We start from the raw sequence: 20150 nt of genomic DNA on the forward strand, positions 1-20150 counted from the left end.
GTTGGGATAACTGGGCCTATAACATTTTGCCTTGGGAATTAATCATGAAAAGTAGGTCAAGTTATTTTTTATTCACAATGGTATAAACAGGAGCAAGAAAACCAGACAGAAAAACTGAATTCGTCCAAACGCAAAGGTGTACTGGTAAAACTCTAGGATGGTGTTGAGAAGTGAACAAGAAGGAAAATGTGAGTGTGGAAATTAATTAACTAAAATTGGTATGTTAGAAACCTGGCCTACCTGGTGGACAAATTAGAGAGAGGAAGAGCTATTTCACCCACCGTTCCCGTTGTGGGTCCTTAAAGAGAGAGACTTTGTGAGGAAAATACAGAATAACAGACAGACAACTGAAGCAAGCTTCACCATCCTGACTGCCACTCCCACCATTTCCTGGGACCCCAAGCCTTTGCCTTCCTCATCCTGAGAGATGTCCTGACCAGACCGGGCCAGAGAGAGGGACCCAGGTGACATCACCACCTCTACTGGCTCCAGCTGAGTCCCAGCCACCACCTGGGAGGAAATGGTATCAGACTTTAACAAGAACAACAACAGCTCCAGCCCAGCTCAACTAACTTCTTCACTTTTCCCCAGTAAGAGAGTTATTACCATCTTTGATACTATCTAAGAGACTGTCCAACAAGGGATTTTTCCTTCTAAAACTCTTTCCAGCTAAAGGGAAAAAGGGATGTTGTTAAAATTAAAGCCTTATTTAATACTGCCCATTTCAAATGCTTTAACTGTTTTTCCCTTCCTTTTCTGTATCTTTAATAAAAGGTTAATAAGATTTTGAATGGTGTGTTTGCCATGGTACTAAGCAGGCTGATGTCTCTGTATAGCAAACTCTGGACAGAGACTGGGTTATGTTAAGATCTTTGGCACATTTATTCCATCTGAGGGCTTGGCTACACTGGAGAGTTGCAGCGCTGGTGAGGGGGTTACAGCGCTGCAACTCAGGATGTGGCCCCACTTGCAAAGCACAGCCAGCGCTGCAATTCCCTGGTTGCAGCGCTGGCTGTACACCCGGTCGTGCCTTGGGTGTAGCGATTCCAGCGCTGGTGATGCAGCGGTGGTCAGCAAGTGTGGACACCACCAGCGCTTTTATTGGCCTCCGGGATATAAGGAGGTATCCCAGAATACTTGTCCACAACAAACCGGAAGAAAAGGGGAGCTCGGAGTTCAGCCAAACTGCTTATTTAAAAAACAAACACAGCTCCTGTTTGCTGAGCGAGCGGAGGCAGGCAGGGGAATTACTTTGGAATGTTCACAGCTGTTTGCTTGAAGAGAGAAACAGCACGCTCACACAGCAGAGGGGGAGGGGGAAGTCCGTGTTGAGCAGATGCTTATCTGGTCTGACGGCTATTTAGGCGTGCATAATTTGCATTTAGTGAATAAGAGAGGGGTGGGGGAAGGGGTCAGAACTTTTAAAATGATTGAAGGTAGGCACTGTGTATCTTCCAGTCCTTAGAACTTGCAAGGCAGGGAGCTGAGAACAGTGTCAGCTCCAAAAATCCACTGTCTCTGTCTCCCCCAGGCTCCCTGTCACATTCCACCCCACCCCCCTCTTTTGAAAAGCACGTTGCAGCCACTTGAATGCTGGGATAGCTGCCCACAATGCACCACTCCCAACAGCACTGCAAATGCTGCAAATGTGGCCACACTGCAGCGCTGGTAGCTGTCAGTGTGGCCACACTGCAGCGCTGGCCCTACACAGCTGTACGAACACAGCTGTAACTACCAGGGCTGCAGAACTGTAAGTGTAGCCATGGCCTAAATAATATAACCCCACAGTCACCCTGTGGCAAGCAGCGGTGGACTTAGGGCAATTCATGTGCTTTGGCCAGCAAAAGCTTTTTATGTGGGCTTGTAAAGTCCCCAGTAGCCGGTAAAGTCTCATCACCAGAGGCCAGGGTGTGGCTTATTCTGTGTTTAAATAACAAACAAAAATCCTTAATACAGTGGTCCCCCAACTTTTTCTGTCACACCTCTCCTTACCAGTAATGGAATCTATTCTTCTCCCACCCCCGAGGAGCTGTGGTCAGGAGACGGGTCAGGCCCGGGGCTGGGAGTGGAGCTGTGTTCAGGATCAGGAGCCCAGACTGGGGCTGGAGCAGAACTGGAGGCAGAGTCGGGCTGGGTGTCCCTCCCTCTCCGAGGAGGCTGGCCTGCCCCCCCCCAAACCTGAACATTCCTCCATGCCCTCCTGGGATTGGGAGGGGATGTCCCACAGTTTGGGGACCTCTGCCTTAATACAACCACTCCAGCACAATTATGGATGAAGGATTGGGGCAATGGAGAGGGGAGGATAAAAACCTAGGGAAGCGGCTCCCTCCTTCTGTAATCCCAAATGTTATTGAAAAGAATATTTAGTACTTTAGAAATATTCTTAATATTCAAGGCTCTTTAATTTGCATAATCCCCCTGTGAGACAGGTCAGTATTATCAGCCCTACTGAAGAGTGTCAATCACAAAGCAGTCAGTTATGTTCTCAAGGCACCAGGAGTAAGTGGTATAGTTGGGATTAGAAACCAGGAAGTTCTAGGTCCCTGTTCTTGCCCTTCCTCAGAGAAGCTACTCTTACTTTGGCTAAAATAAGGAAAGGCGCTCACCCTATATCGGGGATTCTGATAGATACTCCAGCCGGAGCTCTGTTGGCACATGTGTAGAGTAAGAAGTCAAAGTCAGCTCTGGAGTAGAGCTGGTTGGAAAATGGCTTTTTTCTGTGGAAAATTTAGATCGTTTTTGTTGAAAAACAAGAATTTTGTATAGGAAAGTGCACTCATCTGGTGAAAACTTCCTTTTGCCAAAAACTCAGTTTTCACCATAAAATTTTCAACGAGTGCTACTGAGGAGTACACAAGTGAAATTCCTTGTGACTTCAATGGGCATTGTACCTGCTTGTGCTAAAGCTGATTTTGACTCATAGTTGTAAGGGGGAGAAGAGGTTTAGAATGGCTAATATTGCAGTCAATGATCACTAAAATCCAGGGTATTTTATGATTTCCCCTGAAGAACTAGGATTAGCTCTTTGGCTCAGAGCCCAGGAAGTCCACAAATGCTCTTGAGGCCTTAGTTAGTTCTTAATTGAATTGAAGTCTGTTTTACGATTGCTGAAAATGGCCTAATTAAGATGCTAAACATAATTTTATATTAATATGGATGCAATGGCTTGATCCCCTTCCCAAATTTTAATCCAGTTCTGTAGGAACCATATAATCAAACCCCATAAAACTGAACTATATGTTGATCTCCCGTGTGCCCATATCCCTATTTTTTCTGGTCATGTCAGATACACCCCCAAAATCCTTTGATATGCTGAGTTTTACTCTATATCTAGCCCATGTAATCTTGCTGGTTAGGTCAAGGCATGGGTCTCTAGCATAGCAAATGGATATTCAGCAACTTCTGTGCCTCAAGTGGGTTTCTGTTAGGAGAAAATTAGAGTAATCTTTTAGCAACAACTCTCTCTCTCAAAAAAAAAAAAACCCCATGAACTTGCTATAGTAACACTTGATCATTAAGAATATTATAGTTGTATAGACAGTGCCTGCTTTTTAGCAAAACATACTGTGTGGCAAACAGTGTAGGGCTAGAAAAACAGGGTCATTTTGGCAAGTACAGTAGAGGTACCTTAGGTCTAATGTATTTAACTATGAAACATGTATCCTCAAATATATCTTCACAGGAGGGATCATCTGCAAAATGCTCATCAGCACTGAGACTACTTACATTAGAGGTTCCACTTGGCTTAGGAGTCAGAAAGATGGAATGACTAAAATGTAAAAGTGTAGCACCATCAGCACTTCTCCTAAAACCAGAATGTGAGGACTGGATGGAAATTAAGACGGAACAGAAACATTGTGCTTACGTCACATTAACTAGAAAACAATGGGTAAGTCATACTTAAGTCTGCACTTCAATAAACTGGCCACGTGTACAGTTCTACTGGAAAGGGATTAGGATGGGTCACATGTTTTTTCCATGGATTTTCTGTGTTTCACTCATCCTGTTTCCTCTTGGGTTTTTTGGGATTCCGAGACCGGCTCTTTGCTTTGCAGAGTGGACATATTGGTGCATTCCGATGAATTTGCTGGTGACATGATAAACAGGCCTGCAATGCAATGTTACATTTTATTAATTTATTTGTATTGAAATAGTGCCTAGGAGTTCCAGTCATGGACCAGGACCCTGTTAGCAACCTATTTCTCTGTGAGGTAATAAACCCATGAAGTTCTGTTGAGACACACTGCTTATTGAGCATGTTACCTGCTCTAATAAGTTAACTTACTGTACAGGAAAAATAAGTAAGGCCTTGCATACTCAGTGGCGAACTGGAACTAAATCCTGCGGCAAGGTTCCTAGATCCTACAGCAACTTCAGGTCACTTGAAAACGAAAGGATTTATTGAATTAAATTTTCAAATGAATAAAACTGCCAGTGCATCCCCACTTTATCATTTATTTTGATATTCAATTCAAATTTATTTTGGGCTTTCCCCTCACATTTTCAAGATTTTTGTACTGACAATGTCTAACTATATCAGAAAAATTGTTTAGGAGGCCAGCTGTGATTTCATAGATTTTAAGTCAGAAGGCACCTCTATTTAGCTTATCTAGTTTGACCCCCTGTATACAACAGGTCATAGAATTCTACTCACTTATCCCTGTATTGAGCCCAATAACTTGTGCTTGACTAAACTGTATCTTTCACGATATGTCTGCAGTGGAGCTGGAGATGTAAACTTCCAGCTCCGGTAGACATGCCCATGCTAGCTCTGACTGAACTAGTGCCCTAACAAGAAGCAATGTAGCCATGGCTACGTGGGTGGTGGGACAGGCTGGCCACCCAAAATACAAACGTAGGATACTTGGAGTGGCTAGTCCATCCCAGGCACCCATGTAGCTGCAGATTCAAGTCTAGTTTTAAGCATGCTAATTCAGTCAAAGCTAGCACAGGTATGCCTCTCCAACCTGGAAGTGACACCTCCACATCCAGTAGGCATACCCTCAGAAAGGCATCTAGTTTTAATCTGAAGACATCAAGAGATGGAGACTCAACTACTTTCCTTAGCCATGTCTATGCGTACAGCGCTCACAGCGGCATAGTTGTACCAATCTAGCTGCACCGCTGCAGCACGTCTGGTGAAGACATTATGGTGACAGGAGAGAGCTCTGCTGTCGGCATAATAAAACCACCTCCGCAAACGGCAGACGCTACGCTGGCGGGAGACACTCTCCTGCTGATATAGCGCTGTGCACATAATGCCGGTGTAACTTATGTTGTTCAGGAGAGTGGTTTATTCACACCCCTGAGTGATATAAGTTATGCCGACATAAGCTGTAGTGTAGACATAGACTTAGGCCTTGGCTACACTGGCACTTGACAGCACTGCAACTTTCTCGCTCAGAGGTGTGAAAAAACACCCCCCTGAGTGCAGGAAGTTACAGCGCTGTAAAGCGCCAGTGTAAACAGTGCCCCAGTGCTGGGAGCCGGGCTCCCAGCGCTGTAAGCTAATCCCCATGGGGAGGTGGAGTACGTGCAGTACTGGGAGAGCTCTCTCCCAGCGCTGGTGCCGTGACCACAGTCGCACTTCAAAGCGCTGTCGCGGGAGGGCTCCCGCGGCAACGCTTTGGAGTTTCGAGTGTAGCCATACCCTTAGTATTTTCTTCTAATGGTTAATCATCTTCTCTGTTAAAAATGTGCGACCTATGTCTAATTTGAAACTGGCTTCAACTTCCAGCCACTAGTTCTTGTCATGCCTTTCTCTGTTGGGCTGAAGAACCCATTAGTACCTGATATTTTCTCCCTGTGACAATGCTTCTCAAGCTCAGGAAGCACAGAGAGTAGAAACTGGCAGTACCTGTCCTATGACTGAAGAGACCCTACAGGGGGAATCATACAAGATACAGAGCCTGATTCTGAACTCTGACTGACTGGTGCAGCTCTATTAACTTCAGTGGAATTGCCCTTTGTTTACCGTAAAGCAGGCAAAATAAGAATTGGGCACATCATTATTTTCAGTGCTAATTCCTTTATGAACATGATATGTTCCAATCACCCAAGAGAAAAGCCTGTATATTTGACCCCCAAGAGACAACGCCTCACCTTCATTGGAGGTGGCTGTTGTCTGAAAGTTGCTGTCTGTCTGGTGTCCTGTTTCCTAGCCACTTGTAGCTGTTGGGCAGCAGCTGCAGCTGCAGCCAGAGATTCTGGAATGGGAGGTTCCTGTGGTTCTGTCTGCCATTCAGCTTTCTGCTTTTCAAAGTAACTATACAAAAACAAACAAATTATAATCAACTGCTGGCCTGTCATTTATTTATTTAACAAGCATTGATTTGTAATGACTCTTCTGTGCTAAAACATCATGGGCCAAACTCAACTCTGGTTTTTTTCTTCTAGAATCAAATGACTTGCACCAAGGACTCATTTGGACCAAAATTTTTAAAATGAGATAATGACAATAGTTAAAATACTACATGTGGCCAAAACCACAAGCCCACTGACAATCATTAATTAAGGATCATCCTAATATAGATGGAGAAGACTTGTCAAGTAATGAATTCCATCCACTCTCAATATCTAGGTTTTTACAAATTTTTTAAAGTTAATGAGCCAGATTTGATCATGTAACTAGTTAGTGGAATAATTATAGCAAAGTTGATATAGTATGTTTCAGGTTCTTGTTTTCAAAGTTTTATCTGCAACAACAAGCCCTAAGAAATGTTTTTTATTCTTCATTTTTAATATCAACTGAGATTTTGGAGCACAATTCTGCAGCAAGGGATGAACTGCATAGTTATTAATTTAATATGTTCCAGGGGTAAGAGTTGATTTTATATATTTAAGACCACAGGAGGATCAGGTTATTCATAGTGAATCATGAAGAAATCTCCATGTCCCCACCCAATAAGATCACATGAGCCAAAGCATTGAATTTGTTCCCTTCCCTTCAAGCACGAGGGGTTGGTCTCTGCTAGATACAAGGCTAGATGTGTCATTCTCGAAAGAAACATTAACGTCCTCCCTGGTTTTCAAAAAGAAGAGCATATCCTTTATATTTTTTCCATAGATCCAAATATTTGGATTCAGCCACAGCTTACCAGATTAGATTCTGTGATTTATTTTTTTTTTAAACAGCTGCAGCACAAATTTGAACTCTGACCAAGACTCACTAAAGCCACCCTTAGTAGAAGACATACTGCGGGTGATAGTTTTGAGTTCCTCTCCTCTCTTGCATCATATCCATACCTGCTACTCAAATGGAAGGAATGGATCCTTTGGAAAAAGTATCATGTAATGTAAAAAAAAAAAAAAAAAAAGAACCAAAACCTTAGATTCAAACACCGTTTAACTTGCAGGTCAGAGCTGAGGTTTGCAGCTTTGGCTGATCTAAATGTAACTTTGATCTTTGCCCCATATTCAGACAGAACCCTGGAGGCTTGTAAAAGGCTGGCTAATTTCTGTCGCACACACATGCTTCCTCCACTTTCAATTAATTTTGTTTTTCATGATTGCCTCTGAGTTCCTACCTTCCAGCTGGGCCCAGAAACAAAATGACAAAATGCCAACAGAATCATAACTGGTTACAAGGCGAAATAATATTTGATCTGGAGACTTACTCAAGAGAGAGTTTCTCTTCCTCCTCACACAGATCTGGCAGCCTCTGCAAGCCCAGAGTCATCCGTAGGGCATCTACGTGCTCCTTAAGGGGCTTGTACTCTTCATGCAGGCGCCGAGTGGACTCCAAGAGCTTGTTGAGGTCATTCTCAGACTGCTTGATGGTGTTCTCCATCTGAAAAATGAGACGACATTTTCTTAACAGACTGCTCCATTCACAGTTCTCTGATTCACCAGCCAGAGGTGGCAGAATGCAAAGATGATGGTGCCCTTTAGAAAGTGGAGCTTTTCACATTCAGATGGGTGCAGAATAGTCAGACAATGAAATGGCCAAATAAGGAGTTAACATTCTGTGGGGTGGAATATGGGCAGGGAAAAAGCAGCTGGAAGCAATTAGGCCAGGCAATGTTTTTGTGTTAAACGTGAGAGGTAGTGTCAAGAAGGATTCAGCTTGCACCTCCTTCCTCTGCACAGCAGCCCAGGAAGGCAAATGTGGTAACCGCTTAGCTGGATCATCAAATGCAGGCACTTTGGAAAGATTCTCAAGGAAGGTTATAAAAATAACCCTTAAAAAAAATCTCCACTGGGGCAGGCCCAACTTATTTGCATTATTTCAAGCCTTTCCAAATACACCATGGTTTCAAAAGTTTAACTCTGATGTTGTTGAGTACATGTTCCACTTGGGAAAGAGAGTGAGAGAAGCAGCAAAGAGAAAGATAATCTGATGGAATCATCAAGTGGGACAGCGTGAAAGAGAAGCAGGGAGTAGAGGGGGTGAGAACATTCTAATGACAAATGAAGTGAGTCTGACTAGCTCAGTTGGTAAAGCATCAGACTTTTAATCTGAGGGTCCAGGGTTCAAGTCCCTGGTCAGGTGATGAGCTGTTCATCATATCTTAAAAATGACAAATGAAGGTGGTGTATGTGCCATATATTCAAGGCACCCACTTGTGCCTTCCCACAGTTTGGGAGCTTCTCCATCCGTAATACAGAGCCCAGGCTTCCCTTTAGCTCAACATTTTAAAAATATTTACTCATCCTTAAGAAATGGAAAAAGTGTGGGTCTAAAACTGCAGGTGAATGGAGTTGCTAATTCAGAATGGTTTTGCAAACCTAGCAGTTCCCAAATCCTCAGCACTCTCCAGTGTACCCCTCTAATAATTAGTCTCCCTATTTTGTATGAATATCCTTCACTCTCCTGCTTGTTTTACTATTTGTATTGCAGCAGTGCTTAGTTGTCTCAGGGAGAAATCAAGGCTCCCTGATTCTAGGCACTATGCAAACATAACAAACCATCCCTGCTTCCCAAAAAGAAAACAACCCAAACCCCTGACAGCTGCCAAAGCCTTCCAGGTTCTAGGTGTTAAATTAGGCAGCACTAAGAGGGTTATATGCTAGGAAGAGTCAGAATAATGTTACTATGGCTGCTGGTACCATTGCAGCAGCAATGGGTTTGGTTGTTCATTCACTTTGACCTAAATCCGTCCCATGTCTATTATTGAAAATCATCTTGCCTGATACAGACAAGCACTAACAGTGACTAACTTTAACTCGTTTGATACCATCCATATAATCCTTTCATGCTGTCAGGAAAGCTCAGGTTGCATATCTCTAATCTGTCAACTGAATATCCTTAGGACAATGCATATGGAACTATATATAAAGTATATCCTGCCCACAATCCCCCTGCTACGTACCACATTTATGTCAGCATGGATCAGCCGCAGCTCCTCCACATGGGCCATCTTTTCCTGCAGCAGAAGGTCCATCTCCTGCTTGTATTCCTTCAAGTGCCTCTCCTCCGATTCCAGGGCTTCGAACTCTGCCTTCAGGCGTGCCTTGATCTTTTCCATCTGCAAAGTCTTATTCCTACAACCCACCAGAAATTACAAATATAAAGGGACAACTGCCGTAATGTCAATGTAAATTCTGTTTGCTCAGAGATATCACTGTACAAGCAAATGTGTTCACATCGATAGCAAGAGGTTGGCAAAAGTTGACAAGGTCAGAACTAAAGTATATCTGTGACCTGCATTGTGCAGGAGGTCAGACTAGATGATCATAATGGTCCCTTTTGACCTTAAAGTCTATGAAAGACTGGGGTGGTCTGTGCAGAATCCTGGAATCAGGGAACTCCTGGTTTCTAATTCCAACTCTGTCACTGGTCTTGTCTCCACTACAACTTTTTTATTGTATTGGACAATAGAGTTAGATTACATGAAATTTACCACGATTTAGCAGTTACTGTAGACCAGGACAATTGTGTTCAGCATTGTATCAGTCATAATTAAGGTTTATTTATGTAAGAGGAGGAAATTCTAGAGAAATGTTCATTCCTGCTGGGCTTTAAAGGAGCTTCTGAGAAATGGGAGTATAGGATGCAGATGCCAACTATCTTCAACAGTAGACTGAGACACTAAAATGCAGACTTATGCTTTATACAAAGGATGCTCCAAGATATCAAAAGTTCTGATGGCATTACAAAGCATCTAAAAATTCCACCTGCAGTCCACAGGGTAGTCTCAGTTTTCTGCTGACCTCCATCCCGTTTAATGCTATTTGTAACTGCAGCTCCCTTTGTTCTACATTCCAGTTTTTGTTTCTTCTTTTTAAAATGGTGCAAGCTCATACTTCTACACATAAAAGCTATGGAGTCTGGAGCAATGTCTTTCCCTCCAAAGCTAGGAGAGAGGAACTGGCTGTTTAAGCAACATAGCAGAGCTATGCTTACTATTAGCTGAATCGACACAGCTTCATGACCATCTCCATTTTAAAACAGTTGCCCAGTCAAGAACCTGTTCTAGTTCCCAATCCAGTTTAGCCAGGCCATGATTCAATTGTATTCCAACCTTCACTTTCCAAAGACATGATCTTGGAGATGCAGGCCCTGCTTTCACCAGAACTGTGCTCACCAGCTCTGCTATTGTGAAGGCTTTGGAGTTGCTTCTGTTACCCCTCCTCTTACATCCCTTGTGTCCAATTCCAAGAACAAATACAATACCTGTCTAAGCCTCCAGTACTTCTGATCCCTCCCCTGTGCATTTTTAAAGTAGTCTATAGCTTCAAAAGATCAAAAATGAAAACCAGAGGAACTGTAATCATTCTGTTGAGAAATCAAAATCTGACCAAAGAATTTCAAAGGGACCATGATCAAGTCTTTGAGTAAAAAATTCTGGCTCCGATCATGAGTTTTATGGGTGGGACTGAGATAACTGTAGGAAATCCAAAATATAGCACCATGGGTTATTTTTCTAGGGTGTAACATATCCATAGCAGAAATGTCCAACACTGATATCAATAAAAGGAGAATTAAAAAAAAATCCTGAGTGAAATTTTACATGCTTCCTTGGAACAAAATACAACAAATTCCTTCATCACATGAGACATTTTAAAAACAGCCTTAAAAATAAAAAAACCTCCCTTTAGACATTGGATTAATGTTGCTTCTGATCAGCACCATTACACTGGGGAGTAGAAAAGCTGGAAGCAGAGGTGTGCACAGTAAAAAGCCAGACATGGAATTGGATTGACTCAGAGGTCACCCAGAGACATTTACAAAGATATTCACCTAGATGAATATTTTACAGTTACAGTAGGGTTGCCACCTTTCTAAATGCTGGTAACCAGACCCCTAAGGACCCGCGCCATACCCTGCCTATTCCACCAAGACCCCGCTCTGCCCCCACCCCCATCACTAGCTCCTCTCTCCCCCCACCCGCACCGCTTGCAGAATTGTTTCCACATACCCCACCCCCGCGCACACCCCTGCCACCGAGCTGGGCTCCCTCTGCTCCACAGCTGGAATGGGAGCTGCTGCAGCATGACTAGGGGTATGGCTACACTTGCACTTCAAAGCGCTGCCGTGGCAGCACTGCCGTGGCAGCGCTTTGAAGTTTCGAGTGTGGTCGCAGCGCCAGCGCTGGGAGAGAGCTCTCCCAGCGCTGCAAGTACTCCACATCCTCTACGGGTGTAGCTCGCAGTGCTGGGAGCCGCGCTCCCAGCGCTGCGGCACTGTTTACACTGAGGCTTTACAGCACTGTATCTTGCAGCACTCAGGGGGGTGTTTTTTTCACACCCCTGAGCGCGAAAGTTGCAGCGCTGTAAAGCACCAGTGCAGCCATGGCCTAGGAGTCTGCATGCTGGCAGGAGGTAGCCCTAGCGAAACAGGGGCTGGTGTGGGTTAATGACTTAGCGCCTCCCCCTACCCCACACAGACCAGACTTTTGATGTCCATCAGTACATCTGACCAGACACTGCCAGGTCCCCTTTTTGACCAGACTTTCTGGTCAAAAACCAGGCTCTTGGCAACCCTAAATGGCACCCAGACACAGAAGCCAAAAACCGGACTGTGTGGGTAAAATCTGGATGAGTGGCAACCCTAAGCTATAGGCATGTATATTTCATATGGTATATGCCATGTATTATTAAAGAGAATATTATATATTTTATATAGATACAAACATTTTTTTAAAAGGAAGCCAACAGACTCAGTTTTAAAGAATCAGAATCAGCCCATGAAAGTAAAAATGGCTGGAAAAAAAACAGTAAGCTATAAAAGCATTATATCGATAAAAGTCATCCCTAATCAAGCCAGAGATCATTTTGTCAAAACAAATGGCTACCTGAATGCATTGATTTCTGCAGCCAGAGTTTCAACAAGAAAGTAGTTGCTGACTAGACTTCAGTTTCAGTGGCCCAAATCAAAGTATATTAGTCTCTGTGAAGAATTAGTGGTCACTTCAGAGTTTTTTAAATGACCATAGTAAACTCTGGGGAGTTATTTAGTAACAATAAAAAAAGTTGTCATACTTTTTACTTTCAGGATTAATAGTGCCATTTTCTCTATATGAAGCAAACATTCATAACGGATAATCTGACGAAAATTAAGAAGAAAAACGTATTATACAACTCTCTATAACTTGCAAATTTACAAGAGTTTGGAAAGAAGTCTTTCATCCACTGAGGAGACAGGATGTGCATGATGTCTTAACAGTTTTAGAAAATGAATGCATATTTATTTTATATTAAGATTTATTACTTTTGAGTGGGAGGATAAAAAGAATTAGAGCAACTGGTATTAAAACTGGTTATTCTTACAGTGTTAGGGCCCAATCTTACAGAGATTTACACAAGTGCTTAACTTTACGTACTGTGAGTAATGTGAATTTTTCAGTGCACTGTTATTAATTATGTGCTTTCCAAGAGCATCCATATTATGCTAGGCATTCTCACTAAGACAGAAGACAGTCAATGCCCAGAAGAGTTTACAGTCTAAGGCCCCAGTCCTGCATCCAGATCTGTTAGCACTGAACTCTGACGCCATGTGCCATGCCATTGACCTCAATAGGACTTTGCAAAGGAAGAGGGGGTTGCACCAATACATTTGGAAGCAAGAGTAGGGTGGGACAGAGGGATTCAATCAAAATATATGCACTTTTAAATATACATTATGTAATTTGCAAAAGTAAATATATTAACTATACTGTCCCTTATACTTGGTCAATTTCTTGTAGCCATCACAAAAGAAGTAGAGCTGTCAATTAATCGCAGTTAACTCACGCAATTAACTCAAAAAAATTAAGTGTGATTAAAAAAATTAAAAGTAATTAATCACATTAAACAATACCAACTGAAATTAAATATTTTTGGAAGTTTTTCTACATTTTCAAATATACTGATTTCTATTACAACACAATACAACGTGCACAGTGCTCACTTTATATTATTTTGATTACAAATATTTGCACTGTAAAAATGATAAACAAAAGAAATAGTATTTTCCAATTCACCTAATACAAGTACTGTAGTGCAATCCCATGCATCCGACAAAGTGGGTATTCACCCACAAAAGCTCATGCTCCAAAACGTCTGTTAGTCTATAAGGTGCCACAGGACTCTTCGCTCTCTTTATTGTGAAAGTGTAACTTACAAATGTAGATTTTTTTTTTGTCACACAACTGCACTCAAAAACAAAACGATGTAAACTTTAGAGCCTACAACTCCACTCAGTCTTGTTCAGCCAATCACTAAAACAAACACGTTTGTTTATATTTGCGGGAGATACTGCAGCCTGCTTCTTACTTACAGTGTCACCTGAAAGTGAGAACAGGTGTTCGCATGGCACTTTTGTTGCTGGTGTTGCAAGGTATTTCTTTGCTGTTACTAGTCAGTTTCATTTTCTAGTTCCAGCGTGCTGCCAGACTGCAACAACACTGGAGTTTCAGGGGACTGTTCCAACTCAGACAATTAACTTTTAATATTAAAAAACAAAGTACACCTGAATTATGAAGACATTTCCATTAATATTAGGGCATTTAAAATATTTATTTTTGAAAACAAAAACCTAAATTTAGGACCTAGCCTAAATAGTTGATTTTGCTCTCATTTCTATTCTTTTCCATTCTAAGTTCCTATACTGCCCTCCTCAGCATACTGTCTGAGGGCTTGTCTACACTACAGAAATCAAGTTGACCTCGAGCCCCCGAATTAAGGGGATAGTACATGGCCACACCATGCTCATTGTCTCGATGGAGTGTGTCCTCGCTAGCAGTGCCTGCATCGATGCACAAAGCAGTGCATCGTGGGTAGCTATCCCCAAGTGCAACTTGCCGCAGTGTGTGTTGGGAAGTTTGTGCAATGCCTCATGGGATCAAAACATTGTTGCAGGGGAGAATGGGAACATTGCATCGGCATCCCATGATGCACTGTGCTCAATGGCAAACAACCCAGTGGTTTTCACACCTTAAAACCGCCGCGCATGCGCCATAACCCCAGCCTGCTCAGTTGTGCACTCTTGCTGTGAGCGTCTCAAATACCTCGCACCTTCTCCTGCAGTATTTCCAGAGCCAAAGTAGGGTCTTCTGCTTGGAACACAGCGATGTCCTGCAAGCAGCCCTGCTGCAAGCCATTGAAGAAAACAATTCACAATTGCTGCTGGCAGTCACAGAGCAGCTGAACTCTGTTAAGCGCCATTTCTGGTCCCGTGGAACAAGCACTGATTGGTGGGACTGCATCATTTTGCAGATATGGGATGATGAGCAGTGGCTGCAGAACTTTCAAATGCAGAAGGCCACCTTCCAGGAACTTTGTGCAGCCCTTTCCCCTGCCCTGCAGTTCAACAATGCAAAAATGAGAGCTGCTCTGACAGTGAAGAAGCGCATGGTGATCACTATTTGGAGGCTTACAACACCAGACAGTTACTGGTCAGAGTAGGTAAATCAACCGTGGGAGCTGCTGTGCTCCAGTTATGCGGGGCCATTAACCAACTTCTGCTACGAAGGGTAGTGAGTCTGAGAAATGTGCAGGAAATAGTGGATAGTTTTTCTGTGATGGGGTTTCCTAATTGTGGTGGGGCGATAGATGGCACACATATCCCCACCTTGGCACCAGACTACCTTGCCAAAGAGTACATAAACCGAAAGGGATACTTTTCAATGGTGTTGCAAGGGCTGGAGGATCACAGGCAGTGTTTCACCAACATCAACGTAGGACAGTCAGGAAAGGTTCATGATGGGAGCATTTTTAGGAACTCGGGTCTGTTCAAAAAGCTGCAATCCGGGACTTTCTTTCCATATCACAAAATGAACACGGATGATGTTGAGATGCTTATAGTTATCCTGGGGGACCCAGCCTATCCCTTGCTCCCATGGCTCATGAAGCCATACACTAAACATCTGGACAGCAGTAAGAAACGGTTCAACTATAGCTTCAGCAAGTGCAGAATGGTGGTTGAATGTGCCTTTGGTCATTTGAAAGGGCGCTGGAGAAGTTTCTTAACAAGGTTGGACCTTGGCCCTTGGCCCGTGCCGCTTCCAGCAGCTCCCATTGGCCTATAGCAGCGAACCACAGCCAGTGGGAGCCGCAATCAGCCAAACCTGCGGACACGGCAGGTAAACAAACCGGCCCAGCCCGCCAGGGGATTTCTCTGCACAAGCGGCGGAACAAGTTTGGGAACGACTAAATTAGAGTATGGTGGAGCCTTTTAAGCACATCAAATTTGTCTATGTACTTTAAAATAAATCAGGCATAAAAGTACAAATATCCAGAGCTTGTGATTTCTTATCTGGCCTATTTTGGGCCAAAACCAACATGCCTTATTCACCTGATCTGTCCCAGTTAAACGCGGTTGTCTATTTAGGTCAATATGGTAATCAGGATTTAGTTCTTTGATGCAGAACGATTCTTAGATTTCACAGATCTTCATTTCGCTTTCATAATTTACAAGGCCAATAACTACAACAGCAAAGTGTCAAATTAAATAATTACAGCTAAATTCACCTTTGAATAAAAAAAACTTAATGTGCTTGATGTTCCCAAATACAAAGTATTGTAAAAACCAAGCAAAAAATAAATCATATATTTAAATCCAATTTTACAACAATCAAGTCTCAACAGAACTTCTAACTGGCTGATGATCTGTTTTAAAAGATGACAATTATGGCAGTTGAACACAGAAGTTTCAGAGCCTCAGTATTAATCCGGAACATGTTCACTGTCCTGTCTCTCATTGTAAGTATTTTGGTACGCTATATACAAAAATAATTTGGGGCCTGGTCTTGCCACCATTATTGATGTGAGCAGTCTTTGCGTGAGGAAGGACTTGGCCCTTGTATGGTAGAATAATTTGCTTCTACATACTCAGACAGTATTCCAACTAGGAGATTTTGTTAAAGGTGTAATGACTATAAAAACTATAGCAATTGAATTGTTGCTTATTCTGTGGTTTGATTTCAGTTTCTTTTCTCAATCGATTAATACAGGTTTAAAACTGACCATGCTACAGTGACTTTTTTATTCTTTGTTTTATTGATTTCCCCTTCCCCACCCGCCCTCCACAGATAACTTGTCTCTTACATTTTCCTGATACAAAAATATAAAAACACAACTCACCATGCTGATAAGCATGGTATAAATACTACATATATATCCCAGTCACAGCTATTTGTTCTTCCTCCCAGCTACTTTCAAAATTATTGCACTTTCTTTATTACATGCTTTTGCTATTAAATGCACAAATTAATGTTAAATGCACGCAACTCGGGCAGTAACCGGAACATCATTTTCGTAAACTAATAGACGCAAACTGAGCATTTAAAGCCAGACAAAACAATCCACCCTGGTGCCATACATTGTTGCTTATGATTGACTCTTCCTGCAACATGTCCTGTGATTCACTCTACGAAGGCCACTATATACAAATTAGTGGTATATTGGATTGCACTGAAGAGTGGAGAGACCCAGCTTCCTGCCTTGCTGGTAAACCTCTTTAAGGGAAAGCAATAGCCTGAGTGCCATTGTGTCCCTGCTTCATCATTATCATTCCACCCTATGCCCCCAATAACTCCTTCAGAGGAGAGGACCACAATAAACAACAGGAAGGGAACAAGGAAAAGAACATTCACCAGTCTGACTTCACACAACATCCTTAACCCTAACTCCTTCCTCCAAATGGGGGTGAGAGAGAGAAAGAGAGAGGTGTCAGCTGGCTAAACAGATCTCCCAAGATGCAGTTTTCTTTCCTTTCAATCCTTCCCCACAAGAACTCCCCAAATTCCTCTGCAAGCCACAACACTGTTGCAATGCATAGTACCCAAAGCATTAGCTATACAGACACTTTTGCAGGGCATTATAAGTGATTCCAGCCAAATCAATAAATTTTATTTTAAAAAACAAACCAACAAAAAACACTTCCCAACCCCACCTCCCTGATTTCAAAGCAGCTTCTGTGCTCTGGATGCATATCTGGCTCACGTACATACATTATATTCTGTAATTTTCTCCCCCACCTCCCTTCAAATTTCCTAGATGCAGCCACCCAGAAGAATGCAGGGAATGAATGAGTAAAAAAAAAATCCTAACAGTTTACTGGAATAAATAATAATTAAAAAACCGCAACCGCTTTAAAACAGATCTCCAGTTGTCCATTCATAGCTACCACCTTCCTCCCCCACCCCTCCCCTTTTTATTACTTGAGGCTAATTCTCTGGAAATACACGACAATCACCACCCCGTAATGCATGTTTCACGGCACCCACTCTCAGCAGATGCTTCTTTTCCTACTTTCAAAAATTATCTCCAGCTTTCATCCCAGGGTTTTTCGTTGTGGCGTTTTGTTTTATTTTATTTTGTAACATAACAGTAGATTCTTCAAATCGGTGTAACTCATTCACTCCTTCAAGGAGAGGGAAAATAGCTTAGTGTTACTGATGCTGCACAAAAGAAAACATACCTGATCTCTTTGATGCTTTCCAGTTTGCACATGATTTCTTGCTCATCAGCCATGCTTTTCACTCCAATTTAAGCCTCCCGTGATGTACAAAATGCCAGCACCCCCAAAAAACAAAACAAAACAAAAATCAACCCATACAATAGACACAATGTAGCCACCCGCTCCGGACATATGGACTCCGAGCCTGTGCGGTATAATCTAATGGGAACTATGGGAGTTGGAGTCCGGTACCTTATTGCAGCCCAGGCATGTGCAAGAGGAAAGACTACAACGCCCACAAGGCAGAGCAGAGCTTTCGTACTTCTCTTCCTGCAGCCACACTTTAAATCAATTTGTCACAGCTAATTATGTCAAAGGTTGCTAGTAGTGTAAGGGAGCCGAGTTCCTCCCCCTGAGGGTTGTGGGTTGTTGCTCTTTTAACTTGAAACGATACATTGACATATAAATGACTACTGAGAATCACTTGGAAACATTCATGATTTTGAGGAAAAGGTAAATTAAATCACACAGAAAAAATGCTCCAACAGTTTTGAGAGAGGTGCAGTTTCATGTTTGACATTTTAATTGCAGAGGCACAGGGGTTGCTTTGGGATTTTGTTTTCGCTCTCAGTCAATACAACGGACAATATAAGTGATACAAAAGAAGAAATAAAGCACAAATGTAACCTTTGTTATTAAAAATTACGATTTAGAGTGATCCTCAGGCACCTTTCATCTGAGGATCTCAAAGAGATATACGTAGATTGATGAATTAGTCTCACAGTCCCCTATGAGACTGTTAATTATTTTTGTCTGGCTTCCACAATGTGTTATCTGCAATGTAGACAGTTACAAAGACAAGGGGTGAGATTTTCCAAACATAAATTACTTAGGTTCTCTCCCTTTGTCCTGAAGAATTCACGAGCAATAAACTCTGCACTAGTGGACCCATATGTGAGCATGGAATCCTACTGGCTCCAATGGGGCTTCCCATTAAGGGGGGGGGGGACACTCCAAGCAGAGCTCATTATAGGTTCAGGGCCTAAATAGGCAACAGAGGGCCTGATCCTGCAAACACCTACTAATGAGTGTAACTTCACTCACATGGGTACTATCAGTGAGACTACTCACAGGAGTAGTATTTGCAGGATAAACCCAAAGAATGAGGAGGAAAATTCCAAAGGCCTTGATTTAAACATAGGGAAACTGAGTCACAGAGAGGTGAAGGGATTTGCCCAACATCCCGTAGCAATCCAGAGGCAGAGGTTAGAACAGAATCAAGATCTTGCTGCCAGGCCATTCCCTGAAAGACAAGCCCAGTCTTCCTCTCCTTTTTTGCTGCATGAAGCCTCAGCATTAAAATTGCTTTTCATCACTGACCCCCCCATCCAAACATAATTGAGTAAAAGCAGGTTGTCCACAATGCATCCTGCATAGAATACTGGTTTCCGTCTATGGTGCATGACTGAGCATCTTGAAAATCTGTCCTGGAAGATTTTGTTTGCATGCTTTTGCTTGTTTTTATGAGGTATGTGAGTGGTTAGGTTTGCTTCTAGAAAGAGGGGGAAAGAGTTATAATGATTACCCTTGATTTCTATTGTATTAATAATAATTAGTAATTAAAATAATTTTCTTGGCATCTTCACAAATATTAATTAATTGAGTCTCACTGCATTCCATTATGCAGTGGCGGTGTAAGTATTTTCCTCATTTTTGGTAATGAAAATTAACTTCACACCCAAATCCCCTTGAATGCTGTAGATGTTCAGACCTGTTCCCAAACTTTGCCTGAGTTGCTATCACTCACTTTACAGATGAGGAGATGGAGGCACAGTGAAGTTAAGGGACTTACCCAAGTCCATGCTGTGAGTCAGTAGCAGGGCTGGGAGTAGAGCCTTAAACTTCTGATGTCCGGTCCCCTAATCCAATCACTAATCAAACTTCCTTTTGATGAATAATGTATCTAAACAAGATTATACACACACACATATATACACACTGTAAATCATTTAACTGTGATACTAAATTGCTTTTAGAAATGGAGTCCTATTACTGAATAATTCTACTTTGCACTTTTCTTCTGAAGTTCTCACAGTGCTTTGCAAAGATGGGTAAGAAAGAGAGCCACAGAGGGTATGTCTACATTGCAAAGACCCATAGCAACAAGTCTCTGAGCCCGGGTCAACTGACTGGTGCTTATGCTACTGGGCTAAAAATAGCAGCATAGACATTTGGACTCAGGCTGGAGCTTGGGCTCAGAAACCTTGGGCGGGGAGGGGAGCATCTTGGAGTCAGGGCTCCAGCCACTAATTTTGATACTTGACTATGG

General features: G+C 42.5%; 1 protein-coding gene and 1 non-coding gene across 2 annotated transcripts; one reads left to right on the forward strand and one right to left on the reverse strand.

The window, feature by feature from the left end:
* Positions 1–1174: 1174 nt before the first annotated feature.
* On the reverse strand, positions 1175–18019 carry ZC4H2 (zinc finger C4H2-type containing). Its single transcript, XM_050964710.1, has 5 exons — positions 17843–18019; positions 9312–9483; positions 7617–7789; positions 6103–6265; positions 1175–4108 (listed from the first exon to the last, which is right to left on the reverse strand). The coding sequence occupies exons 1-5, from the start codon at positions 17893–17895 to the stop codon at positions 3995–3997; spliced, it is 675 nt and encodes a 224-aa protein (XP_050820667.1). The 5' UTR covers positions 17896–18019; the 3' UTR covers positions 1175–3994.
* On the forward strand, positions 8419–8491 carry TRNAK-UUU (transfer RNA lysine (anticodon UUU)). The gene has a single exon. It is a non-coding gene; the product is annotated as a tRNA-Lys (tRNA).
* Positions 18020–20150: the final 2131 nt, after the last annotated feature.

This window comes from Gopherus flavomarginatus, chromosome 8, assembly GCF_025201925.1.
Source record: "Gopherus flavomarginatus isolate rGopFla2 chromosome 8, rGopFla2.mat.asm, whole genome shotgun sequence".
NCBI lineage: Eukaryota > Metazoa > Chordata > Testudines > Testudinidae > Gopherus > Gopherus flavomarginatus.

Excerpts from the sequence above, each read along its gene's own strand:
- ZC4H2 (XM_050964710.1), bottom strand. The coding sequence starts at position 17,895 with ATGGCTGATGAGCAAGAAATCATGTGCAAACTGGAAAGCATCAAAGAG. Across the intron at positions 9,484-17,842 it reads GAAAGCATCAAAGAGATCAG|GAATAAGACTTTGCAGATGG; the intron begins GTATGTTTTCTT and ends GGTGGGTTGTAG. Across the intron at positions 7,790-9,311 it reads TCCATGCTGACATAAATGTG|ATGGAGAACACCATCAAGCA; the intron begins GTACGTAGCAGG and ends CTCATTTTTCAG.